At 45.1% G+C, this 16,304-nt stretch overlaps 1 protein-coding gene across 1 annotated transcript in view; it reads right to left on the bottom strand.

The window, feature by feature from the left end:
• Hydin (HYDIN axonemal central pair apparatus protein) overlaps window positions 1-16,304 on the bottom strand; it is a 342,846-nt gene that overhangs the window by 283,274 nt on the left and 43,268 nt on the right. Inside the window, exons 3-4 of the mRNA XM_028768759.1 lie at window positions 14,294-14,428; window positions 800-999 (exon numbers count right to left, since the gene is read on the bottom strand). Of these exons, the coding sequence (XP_028624592.1) occupies window positions 800-999; window positions 14,294-14,428 (335 nt within the window). The remainder of the gene's footprint in view (window positions 1-799; window positions 1,000-14,293; window positions 14,429-16,304) is intronic.

Raw genomic sequence — 16,304 nt, forward strand, 5'->3', positions numbered from 1 at the left:
TCTCTCTCTCTCTCTCTCTCTCTCTCTCTCTCTCTCTCTCTCTCTCTCTGGGACAGAGAGTTAAGAAGCAGTCTGTTCTGTGACTTGACAGATACTTGGCTATTCCATGCTCCTTGCAATATATGCTATGTGGAACTAAATCACATAATGTGAAACTTCCTGCAACCCTTGAAAAAAATTTTCAAAGTCAGACCTTGCCTTTGTTTTGAGGAGTTGGTAGAGGACTCTTTAGGAAGATTGGTCTCAATTTCCTTAGGAAGATTTGGTCCAGAGATGATGAAAAAATTGAGGATCATGAGTCAAGGAGTATGGACAACCCTGTAGAAGATGAAGAGCTAACGGGGTCTGTTCTCCTCACAGGCCTCCAGAAAGGCTAATGGTCTGCTGATACCTATGGCAACGTGAGATTATCTACAGCAGCGTGGGACTATTGATTTATATTGCTTAAAGTCACTGAATGTATGATAATCTGATGTATCATCAATAGCAAACTAACCCAGCCAAAAAACTTTCTGTTCAAAAAGCCTATGTCAAAAACTAATCCTTATAAATTCCCAAGGGTTATTATCTGTATTAAAGAAGGTAAAATTTGGTAAGAAATGGATAGTAAACCTGGAATGTTCAGGATAAAGAGACAGCCTTATCTACATCAACGAGGTCTCCTAGCTTTCCAGCTGAAGCTGTAACAAGCAACATCTCTCCCCCAACCCCCCGCAACCCAGTGCTATTCAAGCAAATTACTTGTGCCAGCCAGAGTTAGCTGTAATCAATCAAAGACAGGAACTGCAGGAATGCTTACCTGCGAGTTTTGAGGTGGAACATGGAGTCTTTGTTGCCAATGTTTCGGACCAGCAGAACCTTCTGGGTGCTGTATTTCACAGGGCAAGTGGAAAAGTTCAGCTCATCAGGAAAGTCTAGGATGGCTCGAGCCCCTCTAGCTTTGACCGGCACAATGAACTTTTCTCTTTCTGTGATACAGGTCAACATGTGGGCGTAATCCTGCCAGGGGAGGGCACAATCATTAGTTGTGGGAACATCAGCGTGGGATCAAGCTCACTGTAAAAGGAGAAATAGGAGTTATGGCAGGCATTGTGCAAACCAACACACTGTACTTCTCTACAAATGTCTCAGGACAAGCAGAGGTGTGCTTTCGATGATGTTCTTCTTGCTGAGAGGGAAGGGCAGGTCAAATGTCAAAACCTATCAGGCAGTACAGGATCTTGGAGTTCAGGTGTCTTTGATGGTTGAGGGGTGAGGTGTGTGTGAGGGGGGCTGGGGGATGATGAAAGTCAAGGCAGTGTCTTCTTTAGATGCAAAGATTGCTGCTAGTTCCTCATGTCCTTCTTCTACTAGGAGTGTCCAAACTTCCGGCATTACAAGCTGACACTATGGTCTCAGAATGTGTTGGAAGGCAGACCAGTGTTGTAGAATGTGGTCTTCTGCGTGAAACGGCTAGCCTATCCCATGGATCACTGGTGCCTGCTTGCAAGAGACCAGTGCCATCAAGTCAAGCTCATTGACTGTGAATGTTGCTGCCAGAGGAGGAGGAGCTTGCCCTCAACTGAGATTCCAGCTGTTCCTCCCAGATATTAGGTCCTAACTGCATGTCTATGGCCTCAGAGGTGTCTCAGGAAGGAGCTAGAGTATCTAGGCTAAGTAACGTTAACAGAAGGGGAAGCCGCCATCCATGCTGAGCAAAGACTTTCCAGTTCTGCTGTGTTGGGGTTGCCTATGCTCTAGTGGGCAACCCATCTTTAAAAAACTCATTAGCTCCTTGGGTTATCTTTGATGGAATTATATTTTGATTTGTTGTTTTAATCTTATATGGATAGAGTAGACCTTGTTTCCGTCTCCCCAGGAAAGAATCTCTCCCAACACATAGTCATTCTAGGCTATGAGGGCCACTGGCTATAGGCTGAATACACCTGCATCCAAACCCTATCTGTCCTTCTCATCTGTGTGATTGATGATTCTGATGAATGATCTCTTTACACACATTCTTTGCAATACGATTCTGCACTCCTCCATCAGGAATGAAGGGTATGGTTGCACCTCGTTTTGAACAGTATAAAGGAGCATGTACTGTGCTAGTTTTAAATGGAAGTTTCCAGAAGTTTCAGTATTTCTAGTCTTGTTCTTGAGACCCCCGCCACTGTTAGGTGAGCAAGTCTGCTCTAGCCTACTGCCAGCTGAGAGTCTAGATATCCCTCCCACCACACCCAGGGTCAAACCAAACTAGCCTCAAACTAGTGGATCCCAGAAATGTGAGAGAGCTCCAGACTGCCTTGAAGAAATATTCTGGGGGCTGGAGAGATGGCTCAGTGGTTAAGAGCACTGGCTGCTCTTCCAGAGGTCCTGGGTTCAATTCCCAGCACCCACATAGCAGCTCACAAGTGTCTGTGACTCCTGTTCTAGGGGATCTGACACTCTCATACACATGTACATAAAATCAATTTTAAAAAGAACTGAGTTCAACGCATCTCACCACCCTCCTCCTGACACTCAGGGTTTTCCTGGGCTAATGGGACCCTCCCTATTTAAAGTCCATTTCCCTCTAAGGGCCAGAGAGATCCAAATAAATTATAAGTCACTTCAGATAGTACCAGCCCCCAAAGTCAGCCAGGCTGAGGGCTTCAGCGCTCTCCAGGACTCCACAGTGAGGCCTCTGCCCTTTGCTCAGCCACATCTCCCCCTGTCCTGCTGGCTCACTGCTGCAGCTACAGCCCCTCATTCCTGCTCAGAGCCTCCACACAGGACATTTGTTTGATCACACCCAGCTTCCCTCTGGTCGCTCCTGTTGTTTTTCCCTTCGTCTCATCAGGATCTGTACGGAGGTCCATTCTCTCACAGAGACCTTGCTGGCTGTGCCATCTAAACTTAGCGCTTCCATCTCACTGACCTCCAGGCCTCCAGGACTACACCACAGCCCAGACTCAGCAATCATTTGATGAGTATTTGCTGAATGAAGGGAACACAGCACTGGAGAGTGCTGAATGAAAAGCAAGCAAGCAAACAAAGTGTGATTGAGGCAGTGCTTGGAGAAAGGAAGCCGGAAAGGGCTCTACAAAGACAAGGCGTATAAGCCAAAACCAGAGTGAGAGATGAAGCTATGTGTCTGGATGGCTCTCTGGGGGAGCATGACTTGGAACCTGTGGCCAGAGAGAAACAAGGCAGGGGGAGTAGTTAGAGACCTAGAAGAGGTGGGGGCAGGCAGGCTGGCCACAGGGCATCTTTTAAGCCAGTGGCAGGACTTGAGGATGACAGGAAACATTAACACCGTAGACAGCTGATCCCCACCCAACACAACCCCATTTATAGTTTCAGAAAAGCACTGGTGACCATATGGGTGGCGGACTATTCGAGGACTTCAGTAGAGGAAGATGGGCCAGCTAGCGGGTCACCACAGTAGTCCCCGGCAAGAGATGACACTGACCTGAACTGTGAATTAATGTGCTTGCTTAGTTTAGCGTCTGGCGGGGAGGAAGGTCTTAATAAATATGGCCTGTCACGATTAATCTCATGTATTAGATATGGTGACGGGTGAGAGGCGCTCAGAGAACAGTCAACATGTGCTTACTCATGTTGTGGATATAAGATAGTGACAGTACTAAAAATAGACCTAGAAGCAGGACAAGGTGAGCTCAGAGCATGGTGGGGGCTCTGAGAAAATACCATATTGCCAAAAGCTTTAATGGTCCAAGTGAGAAATGTCTCCCATAGTCTCAGGCATTTGAACACTCGGTCCCAAGTTGATGGTGGGATTTTGGGATGCTTAGAAGGTGTGGTTTTGCTGGAAGAAGTATGTCACTGCGCAGGTTGGCTTTGAGATCCCGTGGCCTCACCCTACTACCAGTTTGCTACATCTCCTGGCTCCATGCTTGCTCAGATGTGACCTCTGAGCTTTCTGCCCCGGTGGCCATGCCTGCCTGCTGCGGTGCCTCTGTGCTGGCTGTGCTTGCCTGATGGTGACTGTGATGGGCTCTTATCCTTCTGGGACAATAATCCCAAATAAGCCTTCCCTTCGATAAGTTGCTTTGATCATAATATTTTATCGCAGTAGAATAGTAAGTAAGACAAACGGTGCTGGGAGAAGGGGCTGCTTAGTCTTAAATAACCAGGGAAGCCTCCCAGAGGAGGTGACCTTTGGATGCAGAGCATCTAAATGCAAAAGGAGCTAACCGGGAGAGATCCAGGAACAGAGTGTTCCTGGCAAGGGAGACTGAGAGCATAAAGTCTTCGGGTAGGCGTGTGCAATAAAAATTAATGAACGGTACTCTCAAGATGTATTAAAGTTAAGTTGTTGGGCTCTTAGCCTTGCGATTGATTTTGCTTTTCAGATGGCAAAGCCAAGCTTGGGAATGATGACACCCAGATAGAAGGAAGAACAAATTGCACCGAAGTATCTGATCTTAGGAAAACCCTTCGAATTCAATCTCAAGGATTGTTTAGTGGGATGACAGCAGAGCCTTAAAGAGGCAGAACGCTGCTTTCATTTTCTCTCCCTTAGGTGCTCAAACTAGAAAGCAGTCAGACTAGTATTAATTAAGGCATGGAGGAGGTCCTGCAGAGTGGGGCTCTCAGGCTTCCTGGGGTCTTTTGTTTTTAGTTCTAGGCTCTTGTCTTATGTCTTCCTTTGTAAGGGTTTAAGGCAGCTAGAGATGGCTGAGGAGGCTGATTGACAAAGCAGCAGGAATGTTGTGGAATCCTCTCAAATTCCCAAATGGAGGTTAGGCACGAAGTTACAATTAGGTGGGGTTTTTATCCCCCTTAATTGATTCCCACATCCAGGAAAGAACATGAAGATGATTTTTAAACAGTTCCTTTATGGCACACTCCAATCTCCAAGGTGAGGTATATGAGTATATTAGATTATGCAATATCTAGATTATGTCATACAGTGCTTTACTGGTTGGACTCAGACTGATGACTCAACAGCAACTGCTCGTGCTGCTGATGGAATCCCTTTCCCTGTCCTGAGATGCAGAGGAATCAGGCCGCCATTCAAAGGCAGGACATTTGTTCCAAGCACTTTCCCTTCTACTATGACAGACTCAGTCCTGAGTCACCGTCCTAAAAGTACCCCAGTAACAGTACTATCCAGACAACCTTCTTCCTGAACCCTCCCCACAATCCTCCATACACCCATCAATCCTTAAAAACAGCCAAAAAATATACACAGAGAAGATTTGACTCTGGGAGTGAAAAGAGCAAGTCTTGATTATTACATTAGTCCCTTGATAGAAGGCAAGTACGGTCACAATTCTTTCCTTTGGAGATATGGCAGAGAGAATACTCCAATAAATGACTGTATGTCAGAGCCAAGGCCAATGTGCTTAAAACCTCACTTCCTTCTCTCCCTTTTCATCACTCCTAAGTGTGTTATGGGAAATGGCAATCCAGAGAAACCAGATCTGACAGGGAATTAGGGAAGTCCGCCATTGACGCCCCTGGATAACCTGCTGAATTCCTCGACCAGTGACAAATTTCTGTTAGATCATAGCTTCTGAATCCCAGATTCACTCTCAGAAGGAATACCTTGGTTTAAAAATTCCAATGAGTTTAAAAAGTGGGATTGGCCAGATATCCTGGGTTTGGCCTGTGTTATGGTAGTATCGCCTGTGGTCCCTCTGAGGTCTCAGCATCCTGGGGACAGCTACATTTCTCCATATACTAAGAGGATGACTTCTGACCTTGAGTATGAAAAGAGAGATGGGATGCAGGAATTTTTTTCACTATTTGGTATTTACTATAAAATGATCATGTGAATTTACTTATAATTCATATGTATAATATCATCCACCAGGACACGTGATTTCCTCTTCAGCTCAAAGATGCTCGTTCCAATACCCTTACACCATCTGCCAGGAACATGCACTTGCTCCTTCGTCCGCATGCCCTCTGCCTTCACCCTGTTCCTAGGACCAACCTCTCTCCTACACGCTAGACACCAACCCCTCTGCCATTTCAGCACTGCCCCAAATGTCTAGATTTCCCTCTTTACAGAACAGGCGCACATCAGCTTACAATCACATTTGAAAAGCCTCATACTGTATATTTAAAAGCTACACCTCTAGCTATGCCCCCTCCCACTTTTTTCAATGACTTTGTAGCAAAACTCCTTCCTGGTGTTAATTTGGACCCAGTGTCACCACCGCCTTGCTTTCCATTCTCTCTGAAGCATCTTGGCTTCTGTACGTAGCATTTCATAAAAAGTCTTCAAGCCAAGGTCACTAATATCTTCTCCAAGTCCAAGAGACAATTCAACAACTCAACATTTAACTCTTGATTCCTAGCCTTGTGAGCCTGCTTTCCCATTCTTGTCCCAACTCGGCAAATGGTGCCTTCATCTCTTCCGCTAGTAACCAAAGTTTTCTTGCTTCTCACTAGCACCATTCTTTAACTCATTTCCTTATCTGGATCCTGGTGGCTCTAATAAGACTTCTTAACTTCCCATTCAGTGTCACTACCCTAGTTCAAACGACCCTTACCACCTGCCTGAAGTACTGAAAACCTCTAGCTTTGGCTTTGTCACAGAAAACAAAACACATGCGTATAAGGGTCGTACTGCTGGGGCATCTAGCTTCCAACTATGAGACAAGCTTCCGATTCCTTTCTGCCAGTCTGTGTCACAGCTCTTTCCTCAATGTCACCTCACATGCTAGAGTGGCCCCGGGGATGCTGTGCTCCCAGTCAAGCTGGGGGCCAGAGGACAGCAGGGAATAGAAGAGAGAACCTCTTGCTGCACTGGCTGTCTCCAAGTAGAAACCTTGGAAGTCCTGCTGCCTTCACTCATTGCCCAGTTCCTAGACATCCGCTGCAGCAAAGCAGGCTGGGAAATGTAAAAGACGACAACAGGGGATCCAGTTAAAATGAGTACTCCTTTGTCGACTGTTGGTAGAAATTAGCATAGTCATTGTTGAAAACAACATGGAAATTCTTCAAAAAATAAAAAATAAAAATAGGCAGGCATTGGTGGTGTGTGCCTTTAATCCCAGCACTTGGAAGGCATAGTAAGGCAGATCTCTGTGAGTTCAAGGGCAACCTGATATATATAGTTAGTTCTAGGGCATCCAAGGCTACACAAAGAAATCCTATATCAAAAACCTAGATAGGTAGATAGATAGATAGATAGATAGATAGATAGGCAGACAGATAGACAGACAAACAGACAGACAGATAGATGTAGAGCCACCAAATAACCCAAGAATTTTATGTCGAGTCTCTATCAAAAAAAAAAAGATGAAATCAGTGTTCAGAAGTGATCTACATGCTCACAGTACTGAACTACTAAGACAGAGAATCAACACAAGTATAGATCAATGGGTGAACAAATACAGAAAATATAACAAGTTCACACACATATATACCATGCATATACATACTATGGACTACTATGCAAAGAAGAAAAGTCTGTTGTTCATGAAAATATGACTAACTCCAGAGGACACTGCATTAAATAAAATAGGTACAGAAAAACAAACATATGATTTCATGTATATAGATGATCTAAACCAGTCAAACTCATAGAAGAAAAGAGTAGAGTACTGGTTTTCAGAGGCTGGAGAGATGCTGGTCTGGTTTCAGCTGGATGGAACATGATTTCCAATCTGTACTCAGCACGGTCACTGTGGTTAATAACTATGTATGGTACAGCAAGTTGCCATGGTTTCCATGTGTTTGTGTGTGTCCCTCATCAAGGGTCCATGTGTTGACCTTTGATCCCCATTCTATGACTGCAGAAGGACTGAAATCCAACTCTGGGGCTTACAGTTTGGGTCTTTGGGAGGTAACTAGTACCAGATAAGGTCTATAGCCCCCATGGTTGAGTTTCTGGTGGATTTGTAAGAAGAGAGGGACATGAACACACAGATATCTGCCCCAAGACTCCCTCTGTAAGAATGTCATGGCCAAACTGGCTCCTCAGCCCAGGACCAGAATGAGGATTAAAAAATAAATTTTTCTTCTGAAAGACTTGCTTGGTCTTTGGTATTGTGTTACCGGCAAGAGATGAATGCAATGCTTAAAAATCACTAAGATTAGATTTTTAAATGGTCTTGCTACAAAAAGGATGGTTATTCTGAAGTTGTCAGATGTTATCCTGTTGTCAGGGATGAAGGCACAAGCCTTTCACCCCAGCACTCGGGAGGCAGAGGCAGAAGGATCCTTGTGAGTTTGAGGTCAGCCTGGTTCACACAGTGAGACCTGGATGATGAGGAATGACCCTCACTGGATTACCACAGAAACAGATACAGTCACCTTGCACCTCCAGAAGTGATGAAGCAGCAAGTGCACACAACAGGCTCTCAGAAGAAACCAGGAATCTAATCAAGGCTCTGACCTACCCTGGAGTTTATAAACCAAAAAGGAGAGACAATCATTCTAAATAAGTCAGTGGGGATCAATGAACACACTTCACTTGCACCCAGATTGAAACAAGCTGACTCAGCAGGGGAAACCTGAACACTGATTGGGTTATTGGTGACATTAAGGGGCCATGGTTGTATTCACATTTTATGGTGATCTTATTAACATCTTAAAGGGTCTTTATCTTTAGAGACAAATATTGGGAGTACCTGTAGTTAAAATAACATGGTATATGGATTCAAAATCCACTGTGGCAAGGAGCAGACAGATAAAGCCAGAGTGGTCATTTGAAATCTCTGTGATGTGAAACTCAGTTCTCTAAATTCAAGCTTCATAGATGGCACACACTTTCATAATAAACAGGTCTTGAAGAGTTCCTTGCAACTTCTGCTCTCATGTTACATGACCTTCCCAACCCTCCATCCTCTCGCTCCTATAGCCTCTTGCCCTTTGATTGTTCCAGCAGCTTCCTCTGCTGCAGCCCCGCCAGCCTTCTGGCACTCTCCTGAGTTTCTGGCCAAGGTATATCTGCCACAGGGATTTTATACTCTCTGTCCCTTCTCCCAGAAGGCTCTTCCCATAGGCACTTGCATGGCTGATGTTAACTTGGTACCCAAATGTCATCTCAACTGAGAACCCCTCCCTCACCCTCCTACTGAAGGAAAAGAATCCCCACCACCACCTCTTCTCTATCATGTCAGCAGTCGACACTGATTTACACAGCAGCATGTCCACGTACTGTGGATCATAAGCTCCATGAAAGCCAAACCTTGTTCCATTAGCCACTGTGCTCTAGCTCAAAGACTAGGACCCCAGCCCAAACAATCCACTGAGTGAGTGAAAACATTATTCGTCTTTCATATGTTTGCTTGTATCCCGAACTATGAAGAGAATCCCGGAGATTCTTCTCAGGCTAATGAGCAAATGATACTCTATTAGTCTGGAAGGTTTAAAGGCAGAGATATGGCTCATGGAAGGCACAAAAGCAAATGCAGACAGCGTCTATCCCAGACCAGAGTCCTTAGACATTGTTCTCCTGGCTGAAACAACCAGAAAGGATGCTAATTTATAATCTATTCAGGACAGAAAAAGCTTCTTACATGCTTCTGTCTTTATGATCTGTAAGATACACTCAAATTGAAAGAAAAATTACTTTATATTTTCTTGAAGTTAATTCTTCGTGCTCTGTTTCATTGTGCCTGGCTCTATGTTAGGCTGTGGGCTTATGGGAAGGACCTAGACAGAACTAGGAAGGGCTAAATTTAAGCAATTTAAAAAAAAAGAGTCTGAAACAAAGAAAATTACAGATTGGGAGAGGCAGAGAGGATGAACACGCCTATGATTCCAGGGCTAAGCTGGAGGGTCAGTAGTTAACACAATTCTCGGTTACACACTGACTTCAAGGCTGGTCTAGTTGACATGAGTGAGACCTGGTCTCATACCCTCTCCTCCCCCAGAAGATGTTATAGTGTCTACTCTTTAATTCAAAGTGTTGGAAATCTAGTTTATCATTATTATACATCTAGGGCACATAAAATATGATTTTCTCCTGTCCTTCTTGAGACACGTATCAAATTTCATAAGAAAGCCATTTTGAAAACTAATTGGGTGTTTTCCCTAGAAACATACACAGAGAAGACAGGATAGCATAACAAACGCCAAATACACCCATTGCCTAGCCGTAATTAATGTACCTTCATTGTGGTTCCACAGAAACATGATTATTAAAGTCCCACCCTGCATTTCCTCCTCCCAGTGCTGCTAACGGTCTCACGCTGTAGCTCTGTACAAACATGCTTCCGTGACTCTAAGTCAGCGGTACATGCTTCCCTCTGACCGGAGCTTAATATTTCCCCAACTCAATTTAGCAATAAAGATTACAATCTAAGAGATCAAGAAAATTAATGACAGGCTCCAGAATTCCTTGCTACAATTTGATAAGAACACCGACTCTTATATTTCCGTGGTGCATGCTACACACATGGTATTGCTAGACTAATATCTAATACTATCCAGTGGTTTGGTTTTTTCAGTCTGTGTGGGAGGAGATAGGGAAAGTCACAGTGAATTGACTGCACCTGTTATCTGAGCGTGTGGCATTCTTAGCAAGTGTCATGCCCAGGAAGCCAATCAATACATGACAGGGAAGATATCACATTATTGTCTTCAGTGTGCTAATATACACAGGTGCCGACGATCCAGCTGAAAGGGGGTGAGCTTATTAAATGTGGCACGCTGCACTTTACATACCTCGTCCTCCAGATGGAAGTGAGGATGGAAAGTGAGCAGAGCAGCAGGGGACACAGGGCGAAAATGGTGTGACCCCTTTGACTATCAATCTGGCCAACTGAAGAAAGAGGGACACCCAGCTGGCATGATTGACTTTTTCCTAAAGCAAATCTGGCTTCGCTTCTCCTCTGCTGCCTTCTGGAGCTGCACGGACGGTGCATGCCTGAACCTAGCTGGTCATTCTGTGCACTGGCCCTGTCAGCTACCCAACAGTGAGGATGAGTGGGATACTGAATACTGGAACCTGCTGGCAGCAGTAAGGGAAATTGACTCTGTCTTCAGAAAGAAGAGTGCTGTAAACCAGAGTATCACCTACAGCCAATCCCAACACAAAACCCCCCACCCCTTTTTTATTCCTCTCTCTTTCTTCATTTTTTAGTCAAGAGACAGGGACCTGGTAAGTTATCCAGGTTGGCCTTGAATTCACTCTATAGCCCAAAAAGACCCTGACCTTGAGATTGGTCTGCTTCATTCTCTTGGGTAGTTAGGATTGGGAGCCTAGGCCACCAGGCCTGCTTGTCAAATCTGAAAGGAATCTAAGATTGGATAACTGTATTTCTCCTAGGTAGCCATTACTCTCATCCTGCCTCCTTATATATGTTTGCCAACTTCCATGACATTAACTGTCTAAAGGTAGTAACATTATAACAACATTTAACTTGTTTTAAATTAGGGGCTTCTGATAGACATACAAGGTTGGATGAATGGAGTGTCAAGGGGGTGATTCAACATCTGGAGTGAGGCGAACAGTACAAAATGCAGCCAAGCGCGAGAATCCTTGATGTGAATATTAGGATCTCCCATTTATAAAGCAAATGTCAAAATACATCAAATATATTCCAACCATTACTTGTGATACACATAAGCAGTATAGTGTTCAGCTTTTGCTTATGGAAACGTAAAGACACAGAAGCCAACGGAATAGCGTGACAGACTCCAGCCTACCTTATGTCACCCAGATTCACCAGTAAGCAACAGCTGTTTACTCTACCTCCATCCTACCCTCCACCCACTCACCTCTCTACCCTCGCACAGTTTCTAAGTAAGATATTCATGGGCGTTGGAAAACAGAAATATTAAATACACAGTTCTGATGACTGAAATCATTGTGTAGTGCACACACCTAAGACTAGAGACTATTCTGTCTCCTCGGTTACACTTTAGTGTATTCCCTCCACTCTGGAAGCCCCGTGTGGAACTCTCTCAGTCAGAGCTCCTGCTGGTGGTGCATCACCCTCCCCTAGGAAACACATTTTCTCCTGCAAAGGAAGAAGACAAAAATGGGAACTGTGGGTCCCCAAATCAAACATGCTTTGCAGTTTAGGCCACACAGAGGCTTACAACCTGCTGTCCCCAAAACGACTGGGCCAGAATCTGACACCCCAGCCACAACCAAACCCAGGCTCCTTTTCTTCAACAGACAGCCTTCAGGTAGAGAGCCCAGCGGGAGGGGGACTGATTGAACAATCCACTGCAAAAAGCCTCACAGCTGATTCATCTTCTCACTTGTTTAGTGGTTACCCAGCACATCAGTAGTTCCACCAACACAATCCAAGAGATAAACAGCAGTATGACCAGTGACATGTCAGAAAGCCACCCACAGGAGACTGTGCCCCTGCCCGCAGAAAAGGAGTCACGGCCACATTAGTAGTGAGACCGCTGGTAATGACATTAACAGTACCCAATAAGAATTAGTGGCAGAGAGGCGGTTCAGAGCCATCTTGTCTGGTTCATCTATTGATTCCAGCTACAATGGCACTATACATACATACATACATACATACATATATACATACATACATACATCATACTATACATACTATCATACATACTATACATACATACTATACATATATACATACATACATACATCATATATACATACACACTGTACATACTATACATACATTCATACATTTGCATGCTGCTAACATTATCCTCAGCTCACCTCTTTTTGTTCTAGGGCTTTCTTTGTTTTTGAGAATTTCATACATGCTTATAAGGAGATATGATCATATCTAGCCCTTATTTCTCCATCCACGCCCTTACACATCTCTTCCAGTCTGCTCCCTCCCAACTTCACGCCCCCCCTTTTAAGTCCATTTAGCACTGCCCATATATGGACAGGTGTGGGGACATCCCTGGAGTATAGGAAGCCTATCGGTGGCCATATCCTCAAAAGAGAATGATTGTTCCTCCCCCAGCAACTGCCACTCAGAAAGGGATGATGGCACCTGGAAACCATTCCTCCATCGCCACCTATGCTGACAGCCAAGCCTGTTGTTCATGTTCAGTTAAGTGATGTTTTCTGTCCTACCTCCTTCACGTGGCGGTGAATTCCTTCCCTCCCCCTTCTCAGCCCCAAGTTGGGTTCCAAAAGAAGGAAACCTAATCAACAATCCTGCCCTGGGAGGGGAGCCACCCTCTGACTCCGGCATCCTTGCGCCAAGGTAAAACTGGGGTTCCTGTGACCTAGAAGAGCCTGCAGGTGGTGCTGAGGGAAAGTGGCCTTATCTTTTTGTGTGCAGGCTCTTCCTTGGCTGTTTGTGTGCAGACAAGGGTCAGCTGACCAGGTAGAACTCCGGTGTTAGCTCTTCCTTCCCTGCTGTGTTTGAGGGGGGCTCTAAGGTAAGTCAGTCCTTTATGGAGAACTTCATTTCGACCTGGAGCCCTGGCAATGTTTTTGCTATGGCTGAGGTCCAGTGTGATCAATGTTTGAATTTAGGTCTCTTTTTCAGGTAGGTTGGAATTCTGGGAGGATAGATATATGACCCACTAGTTTCCCAAACATCCAAAGCCATGGTCTTTATTCTTTTTCTCAGCTCACTGTATCCAGTGATATACCTTTTCTTTACTGTTGGCCCTTTGACAGTATATAGTATAAACCTGTTGGGTAAGAGGCTAGCAGGGAACGTCCAGCAGGATCAGGCTTTCTCACAGCCTAGCGACTTAGGGCTCACGGATACAACAGCTCTCTGCTTATCGCCAGTAGTACGGCACCCCTCCTTCCTATCTCCCTCCCTCCTCTCTCCTCTCACTACCACCATATCTACTAACAATGTCATCTACAGTGTCACCAATACCAGCCCTACTGCTATGTTTTGTTCATGGCTTGTCCTCTGGGATTCAGCATAATGGTGTTGGGAGGTGGTTTCCCTTTAAGAGGTGGAGCCTGGCAGTGCGTGTGGAGGAAGCTATTGTTGGTCCTTCTGCTTGTTGTAGCTTCCTTGATCACCATCCCATCTCTCCTTTGTAAATGATGCCATCCACCATGAGGTGACTCAGCTAAGGGAGCGGTGGGGCTTGCTGGACTTAGACCTGTGCTGTTTGGAGTGTCAGCCTCTAAGACGGGGGGCTAGATGCATTTTTTTCCCACATGCTCACCCTCAGGTGTTCCACCACAATAACAAAACCACCAACAAAACCCCAGGCTAATACAACTACCACACCAGCAAAACACCATCACCGGTTTACTACCATCAAGAGCCACCAAGATGCCCTCCCTACCGCTACCACCACCACAGCCCACTTCAAATACCACGGATGCTCCCATGAACACTGGCAGCCCCGTGAGTGCTTGGAGTCGAACTACAAAGTTCTAGAGGCACATGATCCGTCTTTTTGCCAGTGTTGTGATTACCTTGTTCTCCTCGGGAGTGAAGAGGATTCGGAATATAGATAGCACTCCAGGGGCTACCTTGTGGCCGATGTCTTTGGGGCTGATGATTTTAAAGTAAGGTGAGCTTTCTTCGACAACTTTTACCATCCTTGGGATCTGCAGGAGAAAGAAACGCATGACACTGATGTCACGTATGAGAGAAAGGCAGAGGAGAAGCACACACTTCAGAGTCGAGCACAGTAAGGCCTCTGTTCACTCCTTGCTGGGTCTATGACCTTGACCAGGATTTCAGTTGCTTCGACTGCAGAGGGAAATCATATCTACCCTTATTCTAAGGGCTCAACAGTCAGTCTTTACTGGCTGTTAACTCTGCTTTTACTAACATTATTTATTATTCATGGTTGTTAGTATTCAAAGTCTGTGTTCATTTTATAGATGAAATGACTGTCTTCTAAAACAGACTGCTCAGTCCACGCACACATACACACACACACACATACACACACACTCCACCCCTATCACACCCCCTGCTACACAGCAGAGTTAAGCTGCCTGTCTCAACATTTGGAAAGTGCTTGGGGAAAAGACATCCCATAGTGCCCTCAGGACCATCCCTGGGATATGAAGTGCCACTTCATCCTCACAACGGCTTTTAAGCTTTGACACAATACCCGGGCCAGAGAAGGAAAGTAAATTACCTCAACCAAGCAATGGGTACTGGGAGGCCTGACTCCACCCACCCTCTTCATGGGAACACCATCAAGAAGTAAGAACAGAAAGCAGACGGATAATCCTTCGCTGATCTCAGGGCAGCTTCGAACAGTTTTGTTCTCTTAAGGTGTTAGCCTCTGCTCTTCTGGTCTTGCCCAGAGATATGTAGCTCTGTCTCAGAAAGTATAAGCAAGAAATGCAATTTCAAGGCAATTGGGAGTGGTCAGGGGTAGAAGATCTTGCACACACACACACACACACACACACACACACACACACACACATCATGGGGAATGATTTACTTGACTTTTTCTGGTTTTTGAGATCTTCCTACGTAACTCAGAGTAGACTAAAACACACGGTCCTCCTATCTCAGATTCATGAGTACTGGGGCCCTACCTGCTAAAGAGCATTTGTTAATGACTCAAAATAGTAGAAGAAAGTTAACTACAATTAAGTTAAAAAGGTAAAAGATGACCTGAAGTCACAGGTGAAATATGGAAAGAAAGGAACTCCCATGACCTTGAAAAGATTATAAAGAAACACAGAAAGGGTAGAGAAAGCTCTTAAGAGCAGAGAGTAAGTTATCAAGGAACGTGCATTGGGCCAGCGTGGTGGCACAAGCCATTAACTGCAGCACCCAGGAGGAGGTTGGCAGATGCTCAGGCTAGCCTGTCTATATGAGACCCTGGAGGGGACCAGGGTCATTGTTCCCAAGGCTTGAGAAGAGTCACATGATGTAGACCCTAGGACTTTTCGCATGGGGCTGCCAGTAGGTTCGTTTTCATATGTAGAATTCCCCTTTGCCCTCTTACTACTGTCTTACACTATTTCAGACAGGAAACGTGCAGCATGTAGGCTATCTTTCCTTTATTAAGAACATCGCTCGGGCTGGAGAGAAGATGGCTTGAGCCTATGAGCACACACTCAGCTTCAAGCACCCACATTGAGTGGTTTGCAACTGCCAGTAACTCCAGATCCAGGATCATGCGACCCTTCTGGTCACCCCAGGCACTTGTATGACCATGAAGGAAGGGGAGAAGAGGGCTTATACAAGCTTCTCAGCGTACAGCCTGGTGAGACTAATGTGAGAGCATACCTGCCTAGCCTGAAGAAAGCTATCTGCTTGTAGATAATTGAACTTTTCCCAGTTGAGGACTTGTCATGGGGCCAACATTTTGGTTGCGTCTCATCCAAGAGGAGATGGGTTATCCATAGAATCTGTGCCCTTTGGAAGAGGAAATGTATACATCCCCCCTACCCATGACTTCCAGATAGATAGATAGATAGATAGATAGATAGATAGATAGATAGATAGATA

The sequence above is a fragment of the Grammomys surdaster genome, unplaced genomic scaffold (assembly GCF_004785775.1).
Source record: "Grammomys surdaster isolate TR1022 unplaced genomic scaffold, NIH_TR_1.0 187, whole genome shotgun sequence".
Classification (NCBI taxonomy): Eukaryota; Metazoa; Chordata; class Mammalia; order Rodentia; family Muridae; genus Grammomys; species Grammomys surdaster.